At 43.1% G+C, this 26,316-nt stretch overlaps 1 protein-coding gene across 23 annotated transcripts in view; it reads right to left on the bottom strand.

Moving 5' to 3' along the window:
* DENND1A (DENN domain containing 1A) overlaps positions 1 to 26,316 on the bottom strand; it is a 553,551-nt gene that overhangs the window by 229,079 nt on the left and 298,156 nt on the right. For all 23 annotated transcript variants that reach the window (XR_010119966.1, XR_010119965.1, XR_010119967.1 and 20 more), the window contains one exon: positions 7,827 to 7,872. Coding sequence is in view for 20 of the 23 variants with exons in the window: in XM_055271163.2 (XP_055127138.1) it covers positions 7,827 to 7,872 (46 nt within the window). In the remaining 3 variants the exon portion in view is untranslated. The remainder of the gene's footprint in view (positions 1 to 7,826; positions 7,873 to 26,316) is intronic.

The raw sequence follows: 26,316 nt of genomic DNA, 5'->3' as shown, positions 1-26,316 counted from the left end.
TTACCTTTTTCTTTACAAAATAAAGCAATCTCCATCCAGGGTTTCACTGACTTAAACTTTGCTTCTTATTTTTATACTACTAACTAGGAAGATGAATGTTTGGCATAGTATTTTTAAAAAGCTCTTCATATTTGATTTAATTGAATAAGCTATATCAGTTAATTCTCACAAGTCTTTTATATGGATAATATCAATTTAATTTTACAGGTAAGAGTGGAGACTTGACGAGGCCAAGTAACCAGGTTCCAGTCAAAGTATACTCAGAGCTTGTCTCTGGAGGAATATGGGGCCGCCAGCTGTAAGCCCTCCTTTCCCCTCCTCACCACAATCCCCAGCACACAGCACTGAGAAGGAAAAGCGCAGGACAGGTGGGGACTCTGCCCAGGACTAGGGTGGCACAGGCATAATCCACATGGCCTGATGGGAGGGTACGCAGATCAGAGGTGCTGATAAACCCCTTGCAGCTGAAGGCCTGGGTACAAATTACAGTCGTCCCTCAGTATCTGAGGGGGATTGGTTCCAGGGCCCCTGTGGATACCAACATCTGCAGATGCTCAAGTCTCTGATACCAAAGGGTATAATGTTTGCATATAACCAATGCACATACTCCTGTATGCTTTAAATTGTCTCTAGATTACTTACAATACCTAATACAATGTAAATGTTAAATAGTTGTGATACTGTATATAACAACTATTATACAACAATTATGCAAATATTATACAAAAATAGCCAATACCATATTGGCTTTTTAATTTATATTCTTTCATATATTTTTTTCCAAATATTTTTGATCTGTGGTTGGATGAATCTGTGGACATGGAACCTGTGGATGCAGAGGGCCAATTGTATTTTACCTCTCAGAGCCTCAGCTTCCCCATCTGCAAGTGTGAATATCTCCTACTTCGCAGAGAGTGTCTGAGGAATGCTCAAACATGAAAACAGGCCAAGTCCTCAGCACAGTGGTTGGCAAGTACTCAAAAGATGTTAAAGTCTCCTCCAACCCCTTCCCTTTCTTGCCATGAGCCTATGAATGAAACTATCAGGTGAGATTTTTCACGCAAATATCACTTTTATTTCATTTTATTTTGAGACAGGGTCTTTGTCACCCAGGCTGGAGTACAGTGGCACAATTATGGCTCACTGCAGCCTCGAACTCCTGGGCTTGGCTTGAGTGATCCTCTTGCCTCAGCCGTCTGAGTAGCTGGAACTATAGTTGTGTGTCACCACACCTGGCTAGTTTTTTTTGTTGTTTTTTTTTTTTTTTTTTTTTTTTTTTTTAATTTTACGTAGAGATGAGGTCTCACTGTGTTGCCCAGGCTGTTTTTTAATAAAGCAAGAATATGATCACTTGGCACTAACAAATGTCACATGGAACATCTCTATTCTTGTGAGGACACATATACAAGCCACCATTTATACCTGGATGTAACTATGGCTCAGAATTTTGCATCAATTGCAGCATTAACAAATGTGAACTACATCTTACTTCTGTCTACATGTGGAGTCATACAAAGAAGCAAAATGATACAATGGTAAACAAGAAACACTCTTCTTTACTCTGTTTAAAAATAAATATCAAACAAAGAGAAAGGAACAAAGCATGAAAGACTTTCTGTGCCAGGGGAAAAATGAAAGAAAAAACTAGTTAAAATAGTGCCAACTCAATTGACAGAAACTCCAGTTCTTTGAAATGCAAAGGAAAAAAATCCCCATTACTTTCCCCTTGCCTGTAAATAAATGAATCCTATTATTTTGTGTAAAAGCTTCATAGTTAAATTGGGAACCTCGTTGTAGACACAGACAAATGTGGCCTCTGGATCCCAGAGACCAAGATGAGTTTTGATTTGGCACCTGGATGCTGTCCGCTGAATGGCGGCTCAGTGCTGTTTTAAGCACTTGTATATTTGCAAAACCAGGCTTCTAGGGACCCATGGCTAAGCATTCCTAGGTAAAAGATGGTGAAACCAGCAGAATGCCAGGAGCTCCCCATGCACCCATCACACACCTCTTGAAATTGCATTCGAGGGGAGAAGCAGCTGGTGGCCCACCAACTGGTCCCTGGGTCACACTCCCCCTGCTCCTACTGCCTTGCACTACCACATAGTACATAAAATACATTCTTACCCTTAAACTGAGGTGTAGAAAGAATAACTAATTCATAAAAATTACTTGAAAACAGAGAAGAAAAGCCACAATCTAGTAAAAATGGTGCTAATACTTTGAAGAAAGCCATCACCACAAACACCTCTGTCACAGCTTGGTAGCAAAGAAACCACGTAGAAGCTCAGGTTTGGGACACTGACCCATCTGAATTTTATGTACATGTTTTTGATGTGTAATTTCCTTAAGAATTACCTTGATCTTTGCAAATATCAATTTACTTTATTAACATGGTTAAGTGGTTTCCAAGCATTTTATACGGAAGGACTGTGTTTCTAATGGCCCAGAAGGAGAAGGCCTGACCATGTCCCTCCTCTATTTACACCCTTCAATGGCTCTCCATTGCCCTATAAAGTTCAAACTCTTTACTGCAGCCTCCAAGGCCCCGGATGGGCTGGGCCTGGCCTGCCTACCTCAGCTCATGCTCCTATCAGAGGCTGAACTACTCATATCTCCTGGAAAGCCCCCTTTGCCTACACCTATGTCTTTGCAGATGCTGCTCTCTGTTCCCTGGTTTACCTAATTCTTACATTTATCTGCTAGGTTTCAGTGTGGGCATTCTCTTCCTCTGAGAAGCATTATTCTCAAGGCTAGGGTCAGCATCTCTCCTTCCAGAGCCTACAGCATCCCAAATTCACTACAATTACTTTACATTTTTCTGCATCTGGTCTACACACAACCCTGTGAAGGTGGAGATTATATCACATTTGCCACTTTTATACAGAGCTCCTAGTATAAACATGGTGCCACGTACACAGAAAGCTTTCAGAACTCTGTTTCAGGAAGGAATGTATATTGTGTCCCCACCACATGCCAGACACTGGGATATGCTGTCCGTATACAGGACTCAGCTCTTAGGAAGAAAGTAAGATACAGAAAGATGAAGTATCATGGCTGTAGTTAGCACAGCAGGGAAGTGGTCAAGCAGGGGTTTGGAAGTACAATTGTCAAATTCTACAGAAGTGTCACTCCCAAGCCTGGTACTGTGCCTCTGCATTGCAGACCAGGAGAAAACGAGGCAGGCACAAACCAATTTTGTTGAAACTGTCTTTCCCTAGGTCATGAGGATGATGATCCTGGGAACCCAAGAGCTCCTAAAACACAGTTTCAAAGCCATCAGCTTAACAATGGAAACAGCTTGAAGGCCACTAAAGAAGTAAAACCAGCAAGGATTGCTGACCTTTGTTGAGCTCTTTATGTGCAGGAACTGTGCTGGGCATCTGATAGGCATTATCTCACTGGATCCTCCCAGTGATCCCACAAGGGAGACACAGCCATTATCCTCAGTTTACAGGTGAGAAAATAGAGACTCAGAGGTCAATTACCTTGCCCACGATCAAGTAAGCAGAAAGTAGGGGTGTCACATTCTAACTGCTCTACTTCACTGCCCCTGTGTATGGGTGTAACTTCATTTACAAGCCACCTGAGCCTCTGTCTGGAACTGTCATTGCTGTCACCTTTCCCTTCTCCTTCCTGACCATCCCACCACCAAGAAGGATAGAAAATACCTTCTGGATGCATCCCTTATGTCACTCTGAGGTCTGCACACAAAGCATTGTTTGTGAGGCTTGAGGAGGAAGGTCTTCATTTATCAAACAGGAGAAGCACCATCGACCAGACATGACCTGGCACCTGCTACCAGACACGGCACAGAAGAGGGGCTGCATAAATGTCTCTTGAGCTAAATTGAGACCGCTTGAATGAAAGGACAGTCACTGTGGAATCTGGCTGTGTTTTGGGATTTCCTAGCTGCCAGCTAACATGATCATTCTCTCCAAGAAGAAACTAGGTCTATGCCAATACCCTTGGCTATTCTGCTAACATGCCACTAGCCTCAGATTGCTTAAATGAGAGAGAGACTATAAACAGGCAGAAGGAGAGAGAAGAATGGCGATCAGGTATACACTTGTCACTTTGGGAGGAAGGCAGACTCTGTAAGGTGACTAGGTTACCATTTAATGGCATCCTGTAAGAGCATGAACCAGAATTAGGTCTTTCCCCAAAATAACCTTTTTAAAAATAACAATGCAAGTTTGTAATTTATATTTCTTTTTGTGCAACAAATTTGAGTGTCATAAAAATGGTTAAAAAGTCTTCCTATGGTAGCTTTTTCTAAACTTTTATGAACATCTGCCACATTCATTTGAAGTTTAAAAAATTCTGGCACATATGCAAAGACATAATAAGGTGCCTATAGCTTTCAAGAAAAAATAACAAGACAGTCAAAAATAAGCCTTTTGCTGAATTGCCAGTAAGAAAACTAGTGTAGCGAGAGGAGATGGGCCTTCCTGAGCACCTTCCGTAAACAGCTTTCCTTTGGCCCCAGGTCTGAGCTACAGGTTCCTGCAGGAAACTGCAGGAGAAGCATCCCTTTCACCTGAAGGGTACAATCGAACTAGATAAACCCAATCAGAAAGCACAACTAGGGCATTCGGAATCTGAGCTGAAATTCCAGGGAGGAGGTCAGGAGACTGAATTCTAAGATTCAGTAGTTCACAGCTGCCCTACACACTCAGGAAACACTTCTTTGTTCAGAAAGTGTCTTGGCTGGTTTCAAGAGTGGGGCAACTCCCATTTTTGTTTTTATTTTTGTGCTGACTACACAGGAGTTCAGCACAGCAAACTCCTCCCCAGCCTCCGTCAATCAGCAGAGCTAAGATCTATCTGGGCCAGTGCTTTCTAAGCCTTCTCCCTTAACGCCCTTCAAAGACTGAGCAGAAGAGACCTGCACCCATTCATGTAAGTGCAAAACTCTGTCCCAAGTTTCAGCTGCAAAAGGTATGCATATTTTACACTGCATGTTTTACTACAAAAGGCCTTATTTTAAATTACTTACAATTATATAAAAAGTAAAAAATTCACTTCCTGCACCTGTAAGTAAAATTATGGCATTGGGTTGCCTGAAAACAGTGATGCCTATTAGAGGGCTTCTAAATGTGCTCCAAATTACAGCTTTCCAAGCATTCACTCAACGCTTCTTTTCACAAAGCATTTGCTCAGAGAATATCACCTGTGTGGCATCCTGTTAGGTGCTGAGGACACCACAGTGAATGGGAACAGTCCTTGTTCCCAAAGAAGTCATGCTCCAGGGGATGATGGAGAGGGACAAGGAAGCAAACAGCTATTATTCAGAGCAAGAGGCACCATAAGTGAAAGAAGAAAACAGAGCAGGAGGACTTCTTGGAAGAGGTGGAGAAGGGCAGGGCTGATGCATACAGAGGGGTGGGAATGTGGATATGTTTAGGGATCAGCAGGAGCATAAGCTAACATGGGTCAGTGACCAGGCAGAAGGCTTGACAGCAGCGGAGAGACTGTGCAGAACCCAGGGACTGTGTAGGGGAGGCTGGAAGGCTCCTCCTCAAGCATTATGTAGCCCATGGTTATTAAGTGACCGGCTGGAGGGCAACCCATGCAATGTTGTGACTATGCACTGAACTTTGCTCCAGGACCTAGCAAAATGCTTGAAACATAAGAGGCCCTCATGTTGTTTATCAAATGAATAAGGCTTTTGCAAGAATCCAAGAAAGCAAAGAAAAGTGTCAATGAAGGCAGTGAGGAAAGAACAAGGCGAGAGACGTTTTAGAGCTTTGTGAGTATTTAGAGAGGATGAGGAAGAAGAGCATTCAGGCATGATCAGTGTGTCCCACTTAGGTGCCACTGAAGGCAGTAGTGCCATTCACAGGGACTAGGAACAGTGGAAGCGGAGTGGAGTGGCTTAGAGAGAGAGAGAGAGACAGAGACAGACACGGAGACACACACACACACACACACACACACACAGAGTCTGTGTGTGTGTGTGTGTGCGCGCGCAGATAATAAATTGTTTGGGGAAGACTGGGGGAGACATCTGTAGTACATCCAGGTGAAATCCAATTGGCACTTTAAACTTTGGACCTGAAGTTCAGAGAGAGGCAGACCAGCGTTAGAATCCCAGCTGAGTCACTGACATTGACCTAGTAGCTGAAGCAAAAGGCCTTAAACAAGGTGACTAGAGGGCAATAGAAAAGAAGAGAAAGACAAAACTAGAAACTTGGAGAATGCTGAGGCGCTGGGACATAAAAAGGAATCTGAAAAAGCCTGTGCTGGAGCAGTCTGGAAGGCAGGAGGAGAGGCAGGCGGGAGGGAACTGTGGACTCCGATAGACCAAATAGTCATTATATTAGTGTTTCAAACTCTACAGCAATTGGCACTAACGGTCCATTGGAAAGTATTTACTTTGAATTTCAATTTTTCATACGGGAGCTTTGAATAGACCCCCAAACTTGACAAACAAAGGTAAAACACAGAAGAAATCTCTTCAATCTGATCTAAATACATCATCCCAGATAGTCCATAAACTGTGTACTGTATGTGCTTAGGGCTGGGTGATGACAAGGAGGAACTGTTAACAGAATGTAGGAGCCACATGGCCGGCCTGTCAAATTAGAAATTTGAGCAGATTTCTGTGGTCTATTTTGATCAAGATTCTCAATGTCAAACAAACAGGTTTTTCAATAACCAACTTCTTTCATTTTCGTAAGCACAATAGCACAGTGTGCAACAGTTAGTGAAGCAGGTGGTCCTCGTCGACGTGAAATGAAGGGAACAGAAGAAGAGAAGTAGCACTTCCTTCAAGACATGCAAAGCACCACCGCAGACGGACATGGCTGTAGATTTTCCCTCTGAGAGCTTATCTCCTGTGCAACACAGGCAAGCACCCTCCCCATGCCTCATTTTGCTCTAGTACAAATTAAAACTCTCTCCTGAGGAGGAAAGGGCTTAGAGTACATGTCTACAAACTAATGACACTTACAAAAGCACAGAAAAGTCCTTTAAAAGAATTGCTATCTAATTGGTACAGCCATACAGAAAGCAATCTGGCATCCGATGCATAGCTTTGACCAAGCATTTCTACTTTAGGGGTTCTATGCTAAGGAAATGAGGCAAAATGCAGATAAAGCCTTATGCATAAAGATCTTTGCTGAAATGCTATTTATAATAGTGAAAAATTATAAACAACCTCAGTGTCCAAGAGTAGGAAAACAGTTACGTTGTGGTATATCCAAATAGTGGGAATGATAGGTGGCAAATTAAAAATTATTACTGAGAGTAGATAAAAACATATAGTGATTCCCAAGCCATGTTAATTAAAATAAAGACACAAAATTATAAAGTATATCAATTATGCATATTTATACAAAACATATATTTAGAGAATAAAGACCAAGAGGGAGATTAGTAAAATGCTAACAATGGTTCAATCTGGAATAATGGTATCGTGCATAATTTTAATTTCCTTCTTCATGATTCTATACACATTTTATATCACATTTACTACAATGAAGAATGCAATATTGCTATAGCGATTAGAACAAACATTTTGAAAAGCAAATCATCTCCCTTCCCTCGTTCAAACCCTTAAAGAACCCTTTCCTCCTGCCTCCTTGACTCTCACTCCCTCAACCCGTGAAAATCCACAGTCTCTCGGCAAAGTGGGAAAACCCTGAAAACAGAGCCCAGTGCAGAGCGTCCAAACTGAACGCTCAGCTTTATACACCGGGAGGTGCTGCTTCGGCACGCTCCCACGTGCAGAGCTGTGACTGCTGAGACTGGGTCTCTCCACCGCCACACAATGAAACAAAGCCCCAGGTAGAGCCATCTGGGGAGGAAAGAAGCCAACTTACCTCCATTAAACTTAAATGGATTCCTATGAGGTAGGGCATGGGAGCACTGTGAAGAGAAACAGAGACACACAGCTGCTTTAATGTCTGTTGCTTCTGACAGAAAATTACAGATGGTTCACTATTTGAAGAAAAACTGTTTTAATAAACGTATGCATACATTTCCTTTCACAACAAAAATCCTAATATGACATTTTGTTCCCAAGCCTAGAAACTTCAGGAGAATTTCAAAACGTGGGCGGCATTGGAAACAGCATGGGTAGCAGGAAGAGCATCAACCTTGGTATTAGCCCCTAAAGAGCAGCTCTGCAACTGCACAGCCTCAGTTGCCTTATCTTTAAAATGGAATCCTGGATTCCAGCCAGCACGTTGTTATTAGAATCAAAGAAAATATACGTTAAATGATCAGCAGAGTTCTAATACAGATGGGAATGATTATTGCCATGATTACAACACAAAAAGGAGTTAAGGTTGGATGAAGGGCATAATGTGTTTCAAAGAAGAATATGTTGTATTTGCTGCTTCCTCTGTCATCAAGAGATGTGATCTAACTGTCCATTCTGATTGGACAAAGTACTTGGAGAGCTGCCAGCAAGCATCTCCTCCCCAGTTGCACACATGCCATCCCATGACACTATAATTCAGAAAGCCTCTGCCAACTGCTTCATTCACGGAGCCACGGGTTCCCTAAGTCAGTGACTGAGCAAAGGCATGAGAACTCAACTCCAGTGGGTTTAAAACCTGGGCATTTTGGATACACCGGTTCTGCCGTTGATTTCGGGGGTCGGTGTGTATGTGTGTGTGTATATACATTATCATTTATGTTACCTATCAATAACAAATGTGCTAGACATTATATGAGGAACTTTAAATTCATCTATTCTAATCCACAAAACAACTTTGCAATACCCATAGATACAATACCCATTTTACAGAGAAGGGACTAGGCCTAAAGAGGTTAAATCACTTACCTAATACCACAAAACAAAGTCAGTGGTAGACTTGGGATTTGACTCCCAAGTATGCATTTCTTCCTTTGTGCCACACTGACTTGGTAATATAGAACTTGAAATCCCCAAGCTCACTCCCCATGCAATGCTTTCCTTTGGGTTAGGGGAAGGAGGTCAAGGGATAGCGAGGAAGGGTGTGATTGGCAACTTTTCCATCTGGCTCTGTAGTATGGGATATATTCTATGAAATGTGCAGATGGTATTTTGTGAACCTAGAGAAAAGATACCTGACTCAGACTGGGGTGACCAGGTACTTTTCTTCTGGGGCAGCTGGTAGAGTAGAGGTGGATGGACAAGGATGGCGCTTTGGGGACACCGTTGGAGAAACAAGGAGTGGTAAGTAATGAGACAAGAGAGGTTTGCTTCCAACTGAATACTAAGGAGTTTAGGCTTTATCCTGAAAGCAATGGATAGGCAAGGGAGGTTTCTAAACATCACATATATATTTTTAAATTGCTCAAACATTTAAAAATAAGAAAGGACACAATTCCTTCATTACCATTCAACAAATAAAATTCAAGCAAAAATCCTTTCTTTCCCCTTTTCCCCAGAATATAAAATGTCCTCCTTACTACAGATCTCAGCAATAATATAATATGTCTTGGGAACATGTAAAACAGACTTGAATATTTGCAGCTCAGTTTGCTAACTATTCTAGAAGACTTTTGTATTTGATAATAGCTAAAGAAAGAACTATACACACAATTGCAGTGAAAGTGGAGTTGTCTTTTCTTCTTTTTTTTTTTTTTTTTTTAGGTATCTGCTGTGTGCATTCAGCTTCTCTTTGCTTCTAGGGGCAAGGAAATGCCCTGCGATATTTTTTTTTCCCCTTAAACTGTAAACCATTAGTTTAGCTGCCAGCTACACAAACGCTCAAACTTCCTAGTGTGCCTGGCTCTGCTGTCCAAGCTTTTTCCAGTGTACACTGAAATGAATGTGTTTCTAATTAAGTAGCTTCAGGAACACGACAGCTTCAATGTCAAAAAATACAAAGTCTGAACCCTGGCAGGAAGTCTTAAGACTGCAAATGTCTCATCTAGTGGAACTTTGCCTAATGTAATGAAAGGAAGCAGGAAGAGTACACATTCCAGAAAAATGGCCACTTATTAATGTGACCAGAAGCACAGCCTAACACACAGAAGGGAGAAAGCGCAAATCCATAATATTTAACTAAATCTTATCACCCTTCCCATCTCCTACATTTAATCATGCAATTGACCAGTGACCATGGGTTTTAACCAGAATTGTAGAACTGAAATTCCAACAAATGAGTTAATATACAGAAAAAGACATTCAAATGGCTGAAAATAAATATGTATAGCAAAACCCCTCTGTATAACTTAACCATAGGATCTTATGTATGTAGACTTTAATGCTATGCCCTTTTGTCCTACAATAAAAATCAATGATACCCTGAAAGGAAAAAGGGACCTCATGGAAGAGACTGAAGATGCAAGAAAGGGCAAAATGGAACTCATTCTTCAAGCATCTTTAGATAGGCATTTTTTAAAGCCCAATAATTTTCCAAAGAGTAATTATGGCCTATCATAGAAATGTAGTTTTCTTAGCCAAGTATTGTTAGAACTGCAACAGCTCTGTATTTAGAAAATATTTAAAACACATTTATTCTGAAATCATAGCAGCTCCATGTTTTGTATGAATGCAAATTTGGACAAATACCTTTTACATTGTCATCATTTACGTACGAAGCCTCAGATACTTCCCTGAATCTACTGCATGTTTGCTCTGCAAATATATAATTACGAATTCCAAGTGGTGAGAGGGAGAGGGAAGAAAAAGAAACCCAGAATTTCCTGAACATCTCAATGTGGTACTTATCCAATTGGGTAATTCTAGGTACAGTCTGAAAACAATTTCTATTCTCACTGTATCTCAATAATTATTGTAGCTACTGACTCAGTTTCTTGGAAACCTCTTCTTTGTCTTTTTATTTTTAAAAGAAATGTTTGGGGAGAAAAACACCTACCCATGATTATATTATCCTAACACAATTACTTTTTCTTTTGCATTCCTTTCTAATACTGGCTCACATTAACAGCTTTATATCTTTGAAATTATAAAGTGCATACCTTGTTTTATTTTCTCATTGGCTACATGAACATTTCCCAGATTGTTCTATAATTTTCGTGATTATTAAAGACTGCATAATATTCCACCAAATATGGATGTATCATAATTTATCGAATGCTATCCCTAGAGTAGACATTAAGTTGCTTCCAACTTTTCACTATTGTAAGTATCACTGTGATAAAAATGAACACCTTCATGTTGCATGAATTCCTAGACACCGAATTACTAAAAATTAAAGGACAGGGCTGTTTTTTATCTTGTTATATCCTAGCAAAGCGTTTTCCAATAAGGCAGTACCTGGCCTAGCAGAAATCTTTCAGGATTGTTGTAGAGATTAGAGACAACCTCTGAGGTACCTGGCACAGCAGCAGCACATGGTAGGGTTCTCTCTGAGCCCCTGGCATGGCTGGCACCATTGAACCCACTCTCCTATTACCCATAGAATGGTTTCTTGTTCCAGCCCTGGTTCTGTAGGATGCCCGCTCTAGGATACCTGGTAAACTGCTGGTAAGAATGGTCAAGATGCCATGAGGAATGGGAGGTGCTTGACAGGCACACATCATCTCTACACATGGATTTCTGACTCCCAAGCACACTCTTGTCTCCTGGATACTCACTGAGTTCAGGAGGGTTGCTTATCACTCTCTTCAGGAGGTGCCTTTCCTTTCTAATGTACCACCAATAATGGAAAAACTATCAACGAAACAATGGTTCATGACTTTCTGATCACTTGGACACATTTTTAAAAACCTCTTATCACTCTTGAGCATACATTAAAAATAAAACATAGCAAAATAAATTGGGTAAGCTATTTAAAAAAAAATCTTCATATTCAGAATCCAACACATCTGAATCCTTTTCTAATTCAGAGGCATAAACATCCATGTTTTTCCAAGGGTATCTCAGTTACAAAACCAAACCAAAATCCATCTACTAGAAGTGATCTTCCTGTTTAGGTTCAAGAAAGAACTTATTTGCTGCTGTTCTAGAAAACATGAATGGAAATATCTGCTTCAGTAATAGCAAATGTATATACTCTGCTTCTCTTCTCCAGAGCCTTTCAGCATTCAGTGACTTTACCTTTCAATATTGAATCATAGTGCAATTTTGAAGACATTTTAAACGGCAATTAAACAACATGTGCAGAATCAACAATGCACAAAATTAAATTAAAGCGGTGATAATATTAACAGTTATAACCAAACTTATGCACAGGCAGGTCATGACAACCATGTCACAACTGCCGTATGACTGACAGTGATTGTAGGATGCTATTGTACATCTTGGGATAGCAGAATGGGGTATATCTGTACGAAGCTTTTGCTCTCTGGGAATTACTGCACTATCTGATTTCATCAGTTACAAACGGGAGAGTAAAAGTGACTCTTTTTTCCTTCTCTCCTGAAAAAGAAAAGGGCTCTGTTGCTGGTGTTGAGACAGACACAACAGAATAATCTTTACCTGGAAGATATCTTTAGTTTGAATCCTCTTAAGAGGAGAAGGAACTTTTATTGAGCTACTATAATTCAGTCACTTTTATGCATTACACACATAATGCTCAAGGGAACTCTGCAAGGTGGTGCTATCATCCATATTTTCAGGTTAGGAAATAGGCTCAGAAAGATAAAATTTGCCGAGATCGCACAGCTGGTCAGTGGTGAAGCCGTACTTCAGATGCAAGGCTGCTGAACAGAGAGCCCAAGCTCTGTGCGTGAGGTCACACAGCACATACTCAGTACTTAAGCTGAAAGGAAAAGAGTGCTGGGGTACCAAAAGGGCTATTCGCCAGTCCTCTTGGTTCCAGGCCTGTGATGCCGAGCGCTTCTCTGACAGGTAAGTCCTCTGGCATGAGCTTATTCCCAGCAAGGAGGAAGCAAGAATATGGAAACTGCACACTTATTAACGATCCTGTAGTCCTCGTTCATTACTACCGCACTTTCACAATTTGTTTAATTCCTTTCCCCCAGATAACAAGGGCTCTCTTAATCATGTTCCCCTGAGGTGAGCAGCTACTAATTGGAAATGAGTCCAGTGAAATAAAAGAACATTGGCTGCTAAAAAATAAAAAATAAAAAAAAATACAGCTTCCCAAGACAAAGTGGGAGGGGAGAGGAAACAAGGGAGAGGCGGTCCCTCCATCTCCAGGTGGGCAACACCTCTGCCATCGTGAAGGAACATAGCTTAGGGCAGCCCAGGGATTTGGAAAGATCACTGTTTTTCTGTTTTTCATATAAACACATAGGTATCCACGTTACAATATACACATCACAGGGTCACCTTACCTCTCAGAGGCCCACCACCTTCTTCATCAAATACCCCGATCAGGCAAAGGGGATCCCACAGTCAGAAAGGAAAACTCTGAAGAGGTCTTATGTGAGCTTTTCTTTCTTTTTTTTGTAAAAGACACAAATGTGTAAACACAGATTGTCTTGTGGTTTTAAACTCTGCTCAAAATAATGAGCCTGGCTTTATTAGAGAGGTTAAAGGACAAGAGAATGGGAAAAAGAAAAAGAACAGACACCAGAGAACATATCTTGGTGGAGAATGCGAATGATCACGGTTTTGGGCTGAGAGCGATGAGACAGCTGCTCTTCAGGCTAATGTAACAGCCAGTGCAGGACAGGAAGCCAGTAAGAGCAGCCACCACTGACTGCAAATTTGCCAAGAGCCAGCATAGGCTAAGGCATTCTCCTCATTAGATTCTCACCATAGCAGCATAAGGAGGGTACTATCAGAACTACCATTTCACAGATAGAAAAACTAAGATTGGAAAAGCTAAATCATTCCTCTGACGTCACACAGCTAGTAAGTGGCAGAACTGGGACTAGAACCCAAGCCCATGATACAGGGATAAAGCAAGCTTCTTATTTCCTGGAGACCAGCATTCCCACAGCCTACAGAGGAAGGAGGTTAGGTAGTTTTCTCTAACCTGCTCCCTAAGGGCTGGGCTGCAGCTGTGACAAGACCTAGGAGCTTCCACATTCTGTCTGAGCTCCTCCTCCCCTGCTACCTTTTCCATCACAGGAAGCTTCTGGTCCCTGAAGTGCCTCTGAGCTCATCTCAGTCACATGGTGGCCCCACAGGCCTCAGCTTCACTATTCCTTCAAGTCCTACTGAAGCCATGCTGCCTGCCTCTCAGATTGCCCAGTGGTGGCTAATGCCTCTCTTGGTAGGGGCTTTTGTCTGGGTTACCCATTTCGCATAAAGCATGTGCTGATTTGAAGGGTGACTCTCGATTATCAGTCACAGAAGCACAGAATCCTGTTTCCCAGAGCCTCCCATGGTGCCATGTGCAGAGCAGGAAGGATAAAACAGTTGAGCTATTTCCTGAGCACACACCACATTTCAAGGGCTGCATGAGAGGCTCTAGCCACCTTATCTCATTTAATCCTCAAATAATCCAATTTGCACCATCCATTTTATAGCTTTTTTTTGAGACACAGTCTTGCTCTGTTACCCAGGCTGGAGTGCAGGGGTGCGTTCTTGGCCCACTGCAACCTCTGTCTCCTGGGTTCAAGTGATTCTTCTGCCTTAGTCTCTCGAGTTACTGGGATTATAGGCGTGTACTACCACGCCTGGCTGATTTTTGTATTTTTAGTGGAGACAGGGTTTCACCATGTTGCCCAGGTTGGTCTCGAACTCCTGACCTCAGGTGATCCACCTGCCTCGGCCTTCCAAAGTACTGGGATTATGGGGGTGAGCCACTGTGCCTGGCCATTTTATAGACTTAAAAAGGTATTCTCAAAAATGTGCCTATGGGATCACCCAGTTAATGGTGATCCCAGCCCAAATCCTTCTACTTTCAAGTCTCTTACGCTACTCTTACTTGCTGGTGACTTCTCTTAACCATTATGCTACAGTTGACAAAAAATGGTTACTGGATAATTATAGCTAAAAAAGTAAAATAGCTAGTGGGTTCATAGCCAGAATAAAACTATATTTGCCTTACTAGCTGGAATTGACTGATACTCTTTTCCGTTCTAAGCGGGATTTAAGGCAATTTATATGAATATTTTCAACATAGCAACAAAAGTATGAAAAGAAATAGGAGCTAAGTGGGAAAAAAAAGGAAGCTGTGGCAAGGTTAGTGTTTCCATTTCATGCTGGGACACCTGCTGGGATGGTCACAGGTTTGGCTCTGAACACTCTGGCCACCAACCCAAAAGGGAAACAAGATTGTGAGGTGTTTTGTGGTGTCCACAGGAGAAAAATAAACCAGCCACCCAGGAGCTTGAATTTTCAAAAGGCTCCTGGGGAGGGAAAAGTGTTTTCCACAGGCTGGTTAGTCAGTCAGTCAACAGGTATCACTAATATCAGGCACCATGCTGGCCTGGGGCAAGAGGAGAGAAAAACAGATCTGGTCCCCATGTGAAGCTCACAGTTAACGGCAGATCAAATAAGCACATTATTGTACATGCACAAACCGCTACAAGGAGACGCACAGGGTGTTGTTGGGTACACAACGGAAGGGCCTGAGATGACCTCATTTCATCTCTGCAGCAATCCTGAAAGGTGGGTCTCCATAATTCACAGAGGAACCCATGGCTCAAAGAGGTTAAGCGACTCGACAAAGGTCACAGCTGGTGAGAAGTAGAAAGTATGGGGTAACTGCCATGAGGTAGGCAAGCTTTTTTCTTTTTAGGGGAAAAAGTATTTAATGTCTTTCCTGGTTTCCAACCTAGCCCTCTCCGATTTATGAGCAACAACAGAGGATGAGGATCCATGAGGAGACCAGGAACAATTCTGGATTAGGAGAGAAGGTAGAGATGGCCTAGTTTCCATTTGTGGTATGGGCAGCGAGAGCATGGGGCCCTGCCACAGCAGAGGTGAGCTCAGTGTGCACCGATGTCCAGTGGGCGCTGGAGATGGCTTGCTAATGCAAGACACGTGTATCACTGGAGCTGATCAGTGACTGGGAGAGGGAGGACAATGCCCTTCTGAGTGTGGCTTTGTGGCTTCCTGGGGTAACCTATGCAGGTGGGGGTGGCGGAGATGCCTTCTAGAGACCCAAGCCACTGGACCCAACAGAAACGAACACATGAGTTACAAAGATAACGCCTGGACAAAGTTCTGGAGAGGTCAACATCAAAGCCTGGGGTAGCCCGCCCTTTTGTGCCTCCTTGGCCTACCGGAAGGCGACAGACTCGGAAAACATCAGGAAGGGCTCCGTGGCTAAGACCACTGTGGCAGGAGAAGTTAATCACACAGGAAAGGTCAGGAGACAGGGCTCTCTGTTGCCACAGAGAATTCAATGAGAACCATAACAGCTAAAGCCAGACACAGAAAGGAAGTCTCAAGTTGTGAGCCACAAGCAGCCCATGAGAGCCTGTGGAAACACACGAATGAATAAGCCACAAAAGAAGAGAAAAAGAGAAAGAGGCTTATGGAGAAATAAATGAAAAGAAAGTAACAGAAAAAAAAGTATAAAAAATAGCGCAACTGGTAATAACAGGAGATTTTCTCTTGCTGTTTTTCCAGGACTCATCCCATGTGCCAAGACGCGTAGCATCCAATTACCTTTTCAGCCTCGCCTTTCCATTCATCACGTTTTAAAGGGAAGACGAACCCGCACTTGCTGAGAGGTCACTCAGAGCCTATCACTATGCTGGTGCTGCACATACTGTCCCTGGTGCCAGCACTTGAAAAAGGCAGGCACACTATCTCCAGAAGACCTGCCACGAGGTCACTTGCTGCACTGCTGAAACTTCCTGTGACCCTGATGTTACTTGGTCTGTGGCCCCTGCCTTATGGGTGAACTATGCCTCCCAAGAACCTATCTAGAGTGTCGTTGCTATAGAGCCCCCTATACTGTGCCCCAGAATGTCCAGAGTTTTCTAAGTGTTAGGTTCAAGCCAGGCTCCAAATCAGGGAGGAGTGAGGAATGTGTCACTCACATACAGAATGTGTCATGAGAAATGGAAAACCAGGCCAATGCTCAGGCAGGCAGGCAGGAGTCAAGGCCAGCAACGTTGCATGGAGGCCAGCAGAAACTAGGACAGGGGAGGTGGGTTGTTGCCCCTCCCGACATCAGGCAGCAGGAGGGGGCTGGGGAAGGTGGGAGCGGCAGGGCAGGTCCAGAGGCTCAGAGGCAGATACAGTAGCCAGGAGGTGGTTAGGCTGTGGTCCAGACAGCTCCCCAAAGGGTGGGTGGCTGAGCCAACAAGCACCATTCCCCTAATCTGGGAAGGGTCACTCCTGTGTTAAAGGGACACCTTGTCTTTTTTAACCCTGCAAGTCTCAGTAACGCTGGGAGTGACACTGCTGAGGCCAGTGAGAGCTGTCCCGCTATACTCCTGGCATCGGTGCCTTCCGGGGTACCTCTAGAGGGTCAGGGCTAAAGGCTGAATGGCAACCATCTACACAGACTAACCCATTTTTACAGACCTTTTGCTTTTCGCTATATGTACTTTAAGAGGCTAAAAAAGTTTTTTATTTATTATTATTTTTGAGACGGAGTCTCGTTCTATCACCCAGGCTAGAGTGCAATGACGCGATCTCAGCTCACTGCAACCTCCACCTCTCAGGTTCAAGTGATTCTCCTGCCTCAGCCTCAGAGTAGCTGGGATTACAGGCACACGCCACCACACCCAGCTAATTTTTTCATTTTTAGTAGAGACGGGGTCTCACCATGTTAGCCAGGCTGGTCTTGAACTCCTGATCTCAGGTGATCTACCCGCCTGGGCCTCCCAAAGCACTGGGATTACAGGCATGAGCCACTGCACCCAGCCTAAAAAAGTTTTTTATAATAAGAATATATTACTTTACTAACAATATAGACCGTATTAAAAATCTAATGTATCTGGAATTAGTGGTGGTGATATATCTATTAGATGGATAGTGGATTAGATAGTTGGAATATACTACAAACCACTGATCTGTATACATACATTGATTGATTGAGACAGAGTCTCACTCTCCTCGACCAGGTTGGAGTGCAATGGCGTGATCACAGCTCATTGCAGCCTCAACTTTCCAGGTTCAGGTGATTCTCCTACTTCAGCCTCACAGGGAGCTGGGACTACTGGCACACACCATCACACCTGGCCAATTTTCGTATTTGTTTTACAGGGACATGATTTTGCCATGTTGCCCAGGATTGGTCTCGAACTCCTGGGCTCAAGCAATCTGCCCACCTCCCAAAGTGCTGGCATTACAGGTGTGAGCCGCTGCAGTTCGGGCCAGAACTATATACTTTTAAAAGGGTGAATTTTGTGGTATGTGGATTATATTTCAACTTAAAAAACGAAGCAGAGGACTTGAAAAGACAGTTTTCCTATAGAGTCTACAGTATAGACAGACAGAGATCAGCACAGAATCTGTAACATAGATAATACAAAGGGCCCAGTCTCTTCTTTACCTCATTTTTCCACCCGGAAAATAGTTCACATTGAAATTGCCCAGTCTGGGCATGGTGGCTTACACCCGTAATCACAGCACTTTGGGAGGCCAAGGTGGGTGGATCATTTGAGATCAAGAGTTTGAGACCAGCCTGACCAACATAGTGAAACCCCTTCTCTACTAAAAATACAAAAAATTAGCTGGGTGTGGTGGCACACACCTGTAATCTCAGCTACCTGGGAGGCTGAGGCAGGAGAATTGCTTGAACCCAGGAGGCGAAGGTTGCAGTGAGCTGAGATCGCACCACTGCACTCCAGCCTGGGTGACAGAGTAAGACTCCATCTCAAAAAAAAAAAAAAGAAAGAAAGAAAAAGAAAAAAAGGAAAAAAGAAATCGTCCAAAGCTTCCCCACAAGGCTCTTGGCACATTCAGTCTTGGGTGCTCCTCAAGGAAATGAAGGTGCATCTCAGTGTAGGGCTCAGTGATTGTTATCACCTCAAAACATTTTTCCAGCTGCCTACTTGGTGCCAAGCTCCTCATGTAGAGCAATGCTTTTAGCTATCTCCCTGGCAATGACTTAGCAAAAGACACTGAGGCTCAGGCAGGAGATGTGACTCACTCAAAGTCACATCTTTAGTAGGACCAGAGTCTAGGATTTGGACCCAAGACTTTGACTTCCAAATCTGAACTGTTTTCTCTCACTTGGCCTCTCTGTTCAAGCGTCAGGGTCAAGTTTAGCCAAATCTCAGTTGAGGAATTACCTAACTAGCAATCTATGATTTCTGATAATTAAACCAACACACATTTGTGTATGTGTGTGTGCATTTCCTAACCATCAGTCCCACCACAGCCCAACTTCCCTTCCTCTTCTGTCTGAAACTGAATTCCTGGTCCTTATCCCCTCCCGCCCCTCCCAGATGAGCTCTGTCACAGTGGCACCATTCCACTCTTGGCGTCTTGCTGCTTCTTAGCTTAAAAAAAAAATCTCTATTCTCCCAATCTTGAATGGATGCTTGAGTTCTTTGGTGAAGTAGTGTTTCCTCAGATCCAGAACCATCTATGTGCACCTATCTTCCTATGCCCACTGCCAGGAATATAGTAAGTACTCCTAAGTACTTGCTGCAAAATGGCAATGACATATAACTTTTGCTTACTTATTGGAACCCAATCTTTAACAAAAGCTAAAAAGCCCAGAGTTTGGCATATATAAGAGAATTTTGGCCACAACTGTCCATCTAATCCACTTCCATTCTGTGTGTTAAGTCTATATATTTAGTTAATGCAAAAAAAAAATTCAGTTGAAATTCTTTTTTTTTTTCCAAGACAGGGTCTTGCTCTACTACCCAGGCTGGAGTGCAGTGGCATGATCTTGGCTCACTGTAACCATCACCCTCCAGGTTCAAGCAATTCTCATGCCTCAGCCTCCTGAGTAGCTGGGATTACAGGCATGTACCACCATGCCTAGCTAATTTTTTCTATTTTTAGTAGAGATGGGGTTTCACTATGTTGCCCAGGCTGGTCTTGAACTCTTGGCCCCAAGTGATCCACCCCCTTGGCCTCCCAAAGTGCTGGGATTACAGGTGTGAGCCACCATACCTGGCCTCAGTTGAAATTCTTAGCACCAGAGATACATTAATATATATTGACTATATATAGAGCTACATAGCTATGAATAACACAAAGATAGTATCTACTATTTACAGAGCACCTGCTTTGTGTCAGTAGTAACCACTAATCACCTCCATCTGAAAACGTTGGCTCAGTGACCTCCAATCTAGTAAATGAGGAAGCCAGGTGAGGGCCAGACTTTTCTGTTTCCGCCGCACCACACTTTCATTTGAGTTCTGTCCCTGCCATCAAGAATATCAACAATTCCACTTAATCTAGCATTGATCTATTTCCTATGAAAAATTTCATGGCATCGATGAAGATAGTAATTGGAATGGGCGCAGATCTGATTAACTGGATGTTACTTCAGAATTGTGTCCAGACTGATGCCCCATCACCTATGTGGGCTGTGCATCTTTTGTTGAAAATCCTACATGGAATATGTGATGCACCATGTGGGGGCTGATTCAGAACCCTACATACAGCACACAAAGGGCCTGAAACTTGCATCTCTCAGAGAGATCTGAGCATCCCCACTCTGAGAGGAAGAATGGCTTCCAGAATCATCTGGAAATGCCAAGAAATATGAGGCATTTTACAAAGTCAAATGCAAAATTGAAACCTTCACTGTACATATCCTATTTGACTTCTCAGTTCAACAATGCCCTCAAAAAGCATCAGGAGCTAGCTACTAACTTGGCTTTTGACCTGACTGTCCTTTGGGGGAAAAGCATGAGCTTGCTTGATCTGATTTGAAAATATTTTATCACAAATGTGTGTTAATAAGTGCCTAGAATAAATCAAACATAGAATTCAAGTTGGGAATTTATTTGTGGTCCCTATTTAGGACTACTTCTGAAGGAGGAAGGGGGAAAAAGAAATTTACATGGGAAATACCATATGGTTTCTACTGGGACCTTTTATTAGCAAAATTTAATTAGCATAGTGCCTGGTACATAATAAGTGCTCTATAAATATTTGCTGAATAAATGAATAACTAATGAATAACAACATACGTCTACAATTAGCAAGTCATCAAGAAGCTGACATGAAGAATTTTTTCACAAAATCTTGGTGATGGGTACAATTTATTCTCTAACACTTAGGAGGATATTAGTAAGGAAAGCTTTAATATCAGATGGCCTTGGATTTCAAGTGCAGGCTCCACTATTTCTTGGCTGTGTGACAGTAGGTAAGTCATTAAACCTCTCTGAGCTTCAATTTCCTAATATATACAATGGAGCTATATTTACCTTGCAGCTTGATTTTGAAGATTTGCGATAATGTTTATAAAGAGCTTGTCACATACACAGTACTCAATGAATGGTGATTATTATGAAATGGAATGCTGATTCTCATTAGCAAGTTAATCCTTTTCTCCCAGAAACAGGAAGGCTTTCCCAACACTGGCCAAGGTCGAGGCCACCATCAGCTAAGGTAGGGAACATTCTCGTTTTCACTTTCAAAGTCAAAGGAATGGCACAGATCTAAAGTAGAAAGGAACCAGCAGCACATGTTTTTAAATATTCATAAGGGCTGGAAATGTCTTACTCCTTTCGTTTTCTCTGCCATCTGCTTTTGTTTCTTTTCTTTTGATTCTTATGCCACAGCTGCAAATGAAAACAACCATACAATAACTCAAGTTAAATAAAAAAAAAATCAAAATAAAAACAATCTGAGGGATAAAAAGAGAAGACGAATTATAAAGTTTTCCTCTGAGCTCTCAAGGCAACAGAAGTAAGAATAATGTTTAATGTGAGTTAAACCTTCTGGAAACTGAAATCCATGTCCCATGTTTATAATAATGGTGAAAAAAGCAATAATCATTTACTAATGGCCCCTAGGTGCCACTTGACTAATAACTCTAATTGCTATAGCCACTTTTCAAAGTAGGTAAGTTATACCCATTTTACAGAAAAAGACATTGCAGATCAGAGAGGTAAAACAGATTTTTAATGGTTACATAGTTAATAAGAGATAAGACTGAGATTTGAATCCAGGTCTACCTGAATCCAAAACCTAGGCACTTTCCACACTATCGTCCACTCCAAAAATAGGAAGGGATACAAAAAAAATAATTCGAGAAATATTTAGGGCAGCCCATTTGTACTAAACTGATTTTTTCCAGATAATTAAAATCTGTGATTATAGCTCTAATTAAAGTTAACTCAGATGATTGTATGTTGTATTTGTGAATGTGCAATTAGTCCTCCACATAATTGTAGGGTTTTCAGTATCCTACTTTTCATTTATTAACTGCATGCAAACTAGAGCTTTGCTGTCATGGCCTCTGGTCTACAAAAGGCTGCAATACAACTTTTGGGGTTTCTGGACTCAATGACTGTGACCTGTGATATCAACAGCAGGGTCTGGGCTCAGCCCCATTTAACATGTCTTTGTCCAGAAGTCAATGAAGACTTCATCTTCAGGCACCATGTAAAAAGCTCTTATAGCCTACACTGTTGTCCTGAAAACTCCTAGCAGCATGTACCTGAAGAAAAACTGGCAGCAGTGGTCCTCATGTGTTAATTACACTTGTGAAGTCTATTATGCATAGAAAGGGCACCTGCTGGCAGTGAAAATGACTAGAATCCATCCTTCCTGTGCAGTGAGTAAATTGAGAGTTCATTTCTACAGGAGATAATAGTTTTCAGATTCCATTTTGTGTATCCCCTGCATAGGGACATACTTAACATTTAAATCATCTGCAGAGGAGCAAACCTCCTTCAAATTTACATGTTTCAGGCTCCTAGCACTTTACTTAAAATGCTAGTTATCCCTACTGGCTCTTACCACCAAGGATTAAACTCAATGGTGGTGAAAGTTACTGGGCATAATAGAATGAAGTTATTAGCATTGACTCAAATTTCATGACATTTGTAGTCTCTGACCAAAGCAGTGGTAGTGGCTGAAGGTGGTCAAATCAACCCTTCATTATGGAAGATGTGTTTTTTCTCTTGGAGTCTTTCATTTCATCATTCTTACACCTTACAGTTATAACAAACAGACACCAATCCCCACTGGCCTGTAATCATCCTTTGGTCATATGTCAAAAAGTTCTTTCACGGAAACAAGAGACCAGGAGAAAGACTGCTATTACAGGAACAGAAACTTCCAAGATGGTGCCTCCTCTCAAAACTCACTCAGGCACCAGTAAATACAAATCTCAACTTTAATTTTCTGGAGTGGAAATTTAGGATGACAAGGACTTAGCAGGCTTCCTTGCCAAGTCTTCTCTTCTAAGTTAGACCTGCCAACATCATTGCCCTTGGTCAGGCTGGTAACAGTTTTTCAGAGTGCTAGAGTTAGAGAAGGTTGAAAAAATGATCCTGGATCAGCTTTCGCAGGAAAATAAAACATCTAATGTATCTCCAAGAAAACATGAAAGGAGAAATGAATGGCAGCTGGAAAGAACAATTGGCTAGAATAAACACTCATTTGTGAAAATAAAGCTTTTAATTATAAAAACCATACTTTTTCATTGTAGAAATATTGGAAAATATGGAAAATAAAAAGCATGCAGAAATCCTCTCCCGCCTCCCCATCACGGGTCTCTGTTAAACATTTTGGTGTATTTCTTTCCAGATTTCTGCCTCTCTATATGTATACATACATACATCTGATTTTTTGTGTATTATGTGTCCATATAATTCTCTTAATAAAAATTTGATCATAGAGTATAATACACAATGTCTATTATCAGGGAAAGTTACTAAAGCTCTTGGGGCCTTGGTTTACTAATCATCTGTGAAATGGGGTTAATAGTATCTGCCTTGCAGGGTTGTTGGAAGAATTCAACGCCATCACAGATGTAAAGGAGATGGACCAGTGTTGAACAATGGCAGCTATCTTCGTCACTGATGTTACTGACAGAGCATTTTCCCCTCCACAGTTCCAGGAATGTAAGCTGCCTGTTTTAAACTAGCTAACAATTAAGCAACCAAAACTTTTCAAATAATAGAAAGCTGAAGTTGGGCCACACACGGTAGTTCATGCCTGTAATCCCAGTACAGGTGGATCACCCAAAGTCAGGAGTTAGAGACCAGCCTGGCCAACATGGCGAAACCCTGTCTCTACTAAAAGTACAAAAATTAGCCAGGCGTGGTGGTACGCACCTGTGATTCCAGCTACTAGGGAGGCGGAGGCAGGAGAATCGCTTGAACCCGGGAGGCTGAGGTTGCAGTGAGCCAAGATGGTGCCACTGCATTCCAGCCTGGGTGACAAAGCAAGACCTTGTCTCATAAAATAAAATAAGATAAACGTTAAAAAAATAAAATTATACTATCACTTGGCAGAGGAACTACATTGATTCTCCCAGCTCTACCAATCCCTGCAGAAGCCCTGGATATTCCTCCCTGAAGCACAGCATGAAAACCCACTGGTGAATCTCTTCCAGGGGGAACTGTGAGACAGGGTCTCACTCTGTCACCCAGACTGGAGGGCAGTGGGTCAACTGCGGCTCACCATAGCCTCGACCTCCTGGGCTCAAGCAATCCTCCCACCTCAACCTCCTGTGTAGCTGGGACTACAGTTGTGTGCCACTATGGCTGGATTTTTTTTTTTTTTAATTTCCTGTGGAGATGGGGATCTCACAATTTGCCCAGGCTGGTCTCAAACTCCTAGGCTCAAGTGATCCTCCTGCCTTGGCCTCCCAAAGTGCTGGGATTACAGTCATAAGCTACCGCATTCGACCTGAGGCTACCTTTTAGAGCACACATCTGGCGTATGGTATGTATGGGCGGGGGGTGTCTCTCCCTGTGGAAGACCCTGAGACACGTCTAAGGGACCTATGTCTATGAAGGTGGGCGCGTCTGTGTGGGGTCTATTCCTGTGAGCATACTGTGTGTCTGAGGGGAGAGGGGATGGCAGCAGGTTCTATGTGCTAAGGGGGCTGGATGTCACTCCAGGACTCTGACTCAGGTGATGTTTCTACCTTCTCCTGCCTTTTCTCGCTCTCTCTCTCCCTTCCAGCTTCGTTGGGTGTGTGTTTTGTTCCTTCTCCTCCCCTCTAGTTCCCCTCATCTCCTTCCTCCTCTCTGAGCGTCAGTGTCTGCCTCTGCCCAGCCCCTCAAGCTTTCATTTGAACAATAACAAACACTACTGGATAGTAAACAGGGTCCTTTTGGTCCTTTCCTTGGAGATATATGGCAGTGAGAAGAAACCAAGAGAGTTGGCTCAGAAGCTCAAGCACAGGGAGTTTAAGCAAAGGTTGAATCTGAGGATGGCACCTAAGCACATGTGCAGGAAAGGAGGGAGGCAGCAGAAAGGGGTGTTTAATGATACCCGAGAGAACAGAGGTCTAGGTGGGTCCCAGAGAATCCTCAGAAGACAGCACCCAGGCCCAGGTGAAGTCAATGGCTTTGGACAGACTGCTCTTCCTCCCTCAGGAATGGTAGGAGAGGAAGAGGCAGGCAGGCAGCAAGTAACCAGCCTTGGGTGAGAAGGAGGGCAGTTGTGGGAACACAGACCCTATGTCCCCCTCTTCTCTCCAGACGTGACAATGCATCCCCATCCCTGAGCCTGCGCATGGTGAGGAGAGTGAGGGCTCAGGGGTGACTGCAGAGAAGGAGGGCAAGCCAAGGTTAGGCAGCACCACTCTCTAGCAGGTCCTCTCTGCAAAGGCCCTCAGACTTTCACCAGCAGTATCTTCCAGACAAGGAGCAGATAAGAAAATGGTAGGGTTGCCAGGCGCGGTGGCTCAAGCCTGTAATCCCAGCACTTTGGGAGGCTGAGGCGGGCGGATCACAAGGTCAGGAGATCGAGACTATCCTGGCTAACACAGTGAAACCCCGTCTCTACTAAAAATACAAAAAATTGGCCAGGCGTGTTGGCGGGCGCCTGTAGTCCCAGCTACTCGGGAGGCTGAGGCAGGAGAATGGCATGAACCCAGGAGGCGGAGCTTGCAGTGAGCCAAGATCACGCCACTGCACTCCAGCCTGGGGAAAAGAGCAAGACTCCGTCTCAAAAAAAAAAAAAAAAAAAAGAAAATGGTAGGGGTGCCCAGGGTCAGTGCCAGGGAAGCAACAGCCTGCAGGGAACTGGTGAAAAACCCAGGAGCAGTTCTGGCCTGTCTATGGGCCTGTGTCTTCGACACCCAATTGTTTGAGTTCCTTCTGCTAGAAACTGACTCTCATCCCTGTCTTCCCAGTACTTAGTGCAGTGCCTGAGACATGGCCAGCATCGGGAAACATCTGCTCTACTGAAAAAGCTCACGACACCAGGCACGGTGGCTCACGCCTGTAATCACAGCACTTCGGGAGGCCAAGGTGGGCAGATCACGAGGTCAGGAGATTGAGGCCATCCTGGCTAACACGGGAAACTCCGTCTCTACTAAAATTACAAAAAATTAGTCGGGCGTGATGGTGCGTGCCTGTAATCCCAGCTACTCAGGAGGGATCGCTTGAACCTGGGAGGCAGAGGTTGCAGTGAGCCGAGATTGTGCCACT

This window comes from Symphalangus syndactylus, chromosome 3, assembly GCF_028878055.3.
Source record: "Symphalangus syndactylus isolate Jambi chromosome 3, NHGRI_mSymSyn1-v2.1_pri, whole genome shotgun sequence".
NCBI lineage: Eukaryota > Metazoa > Chordata > Mammalia > Primates > Hylobatidae > Symphalangus > Symphalangus syndactylus.
The sequence above is the reverse complement of the archived record's forward strand: the minus strand, read 5'-3'. Positions and strand labels throughout refer to the sequence as shown.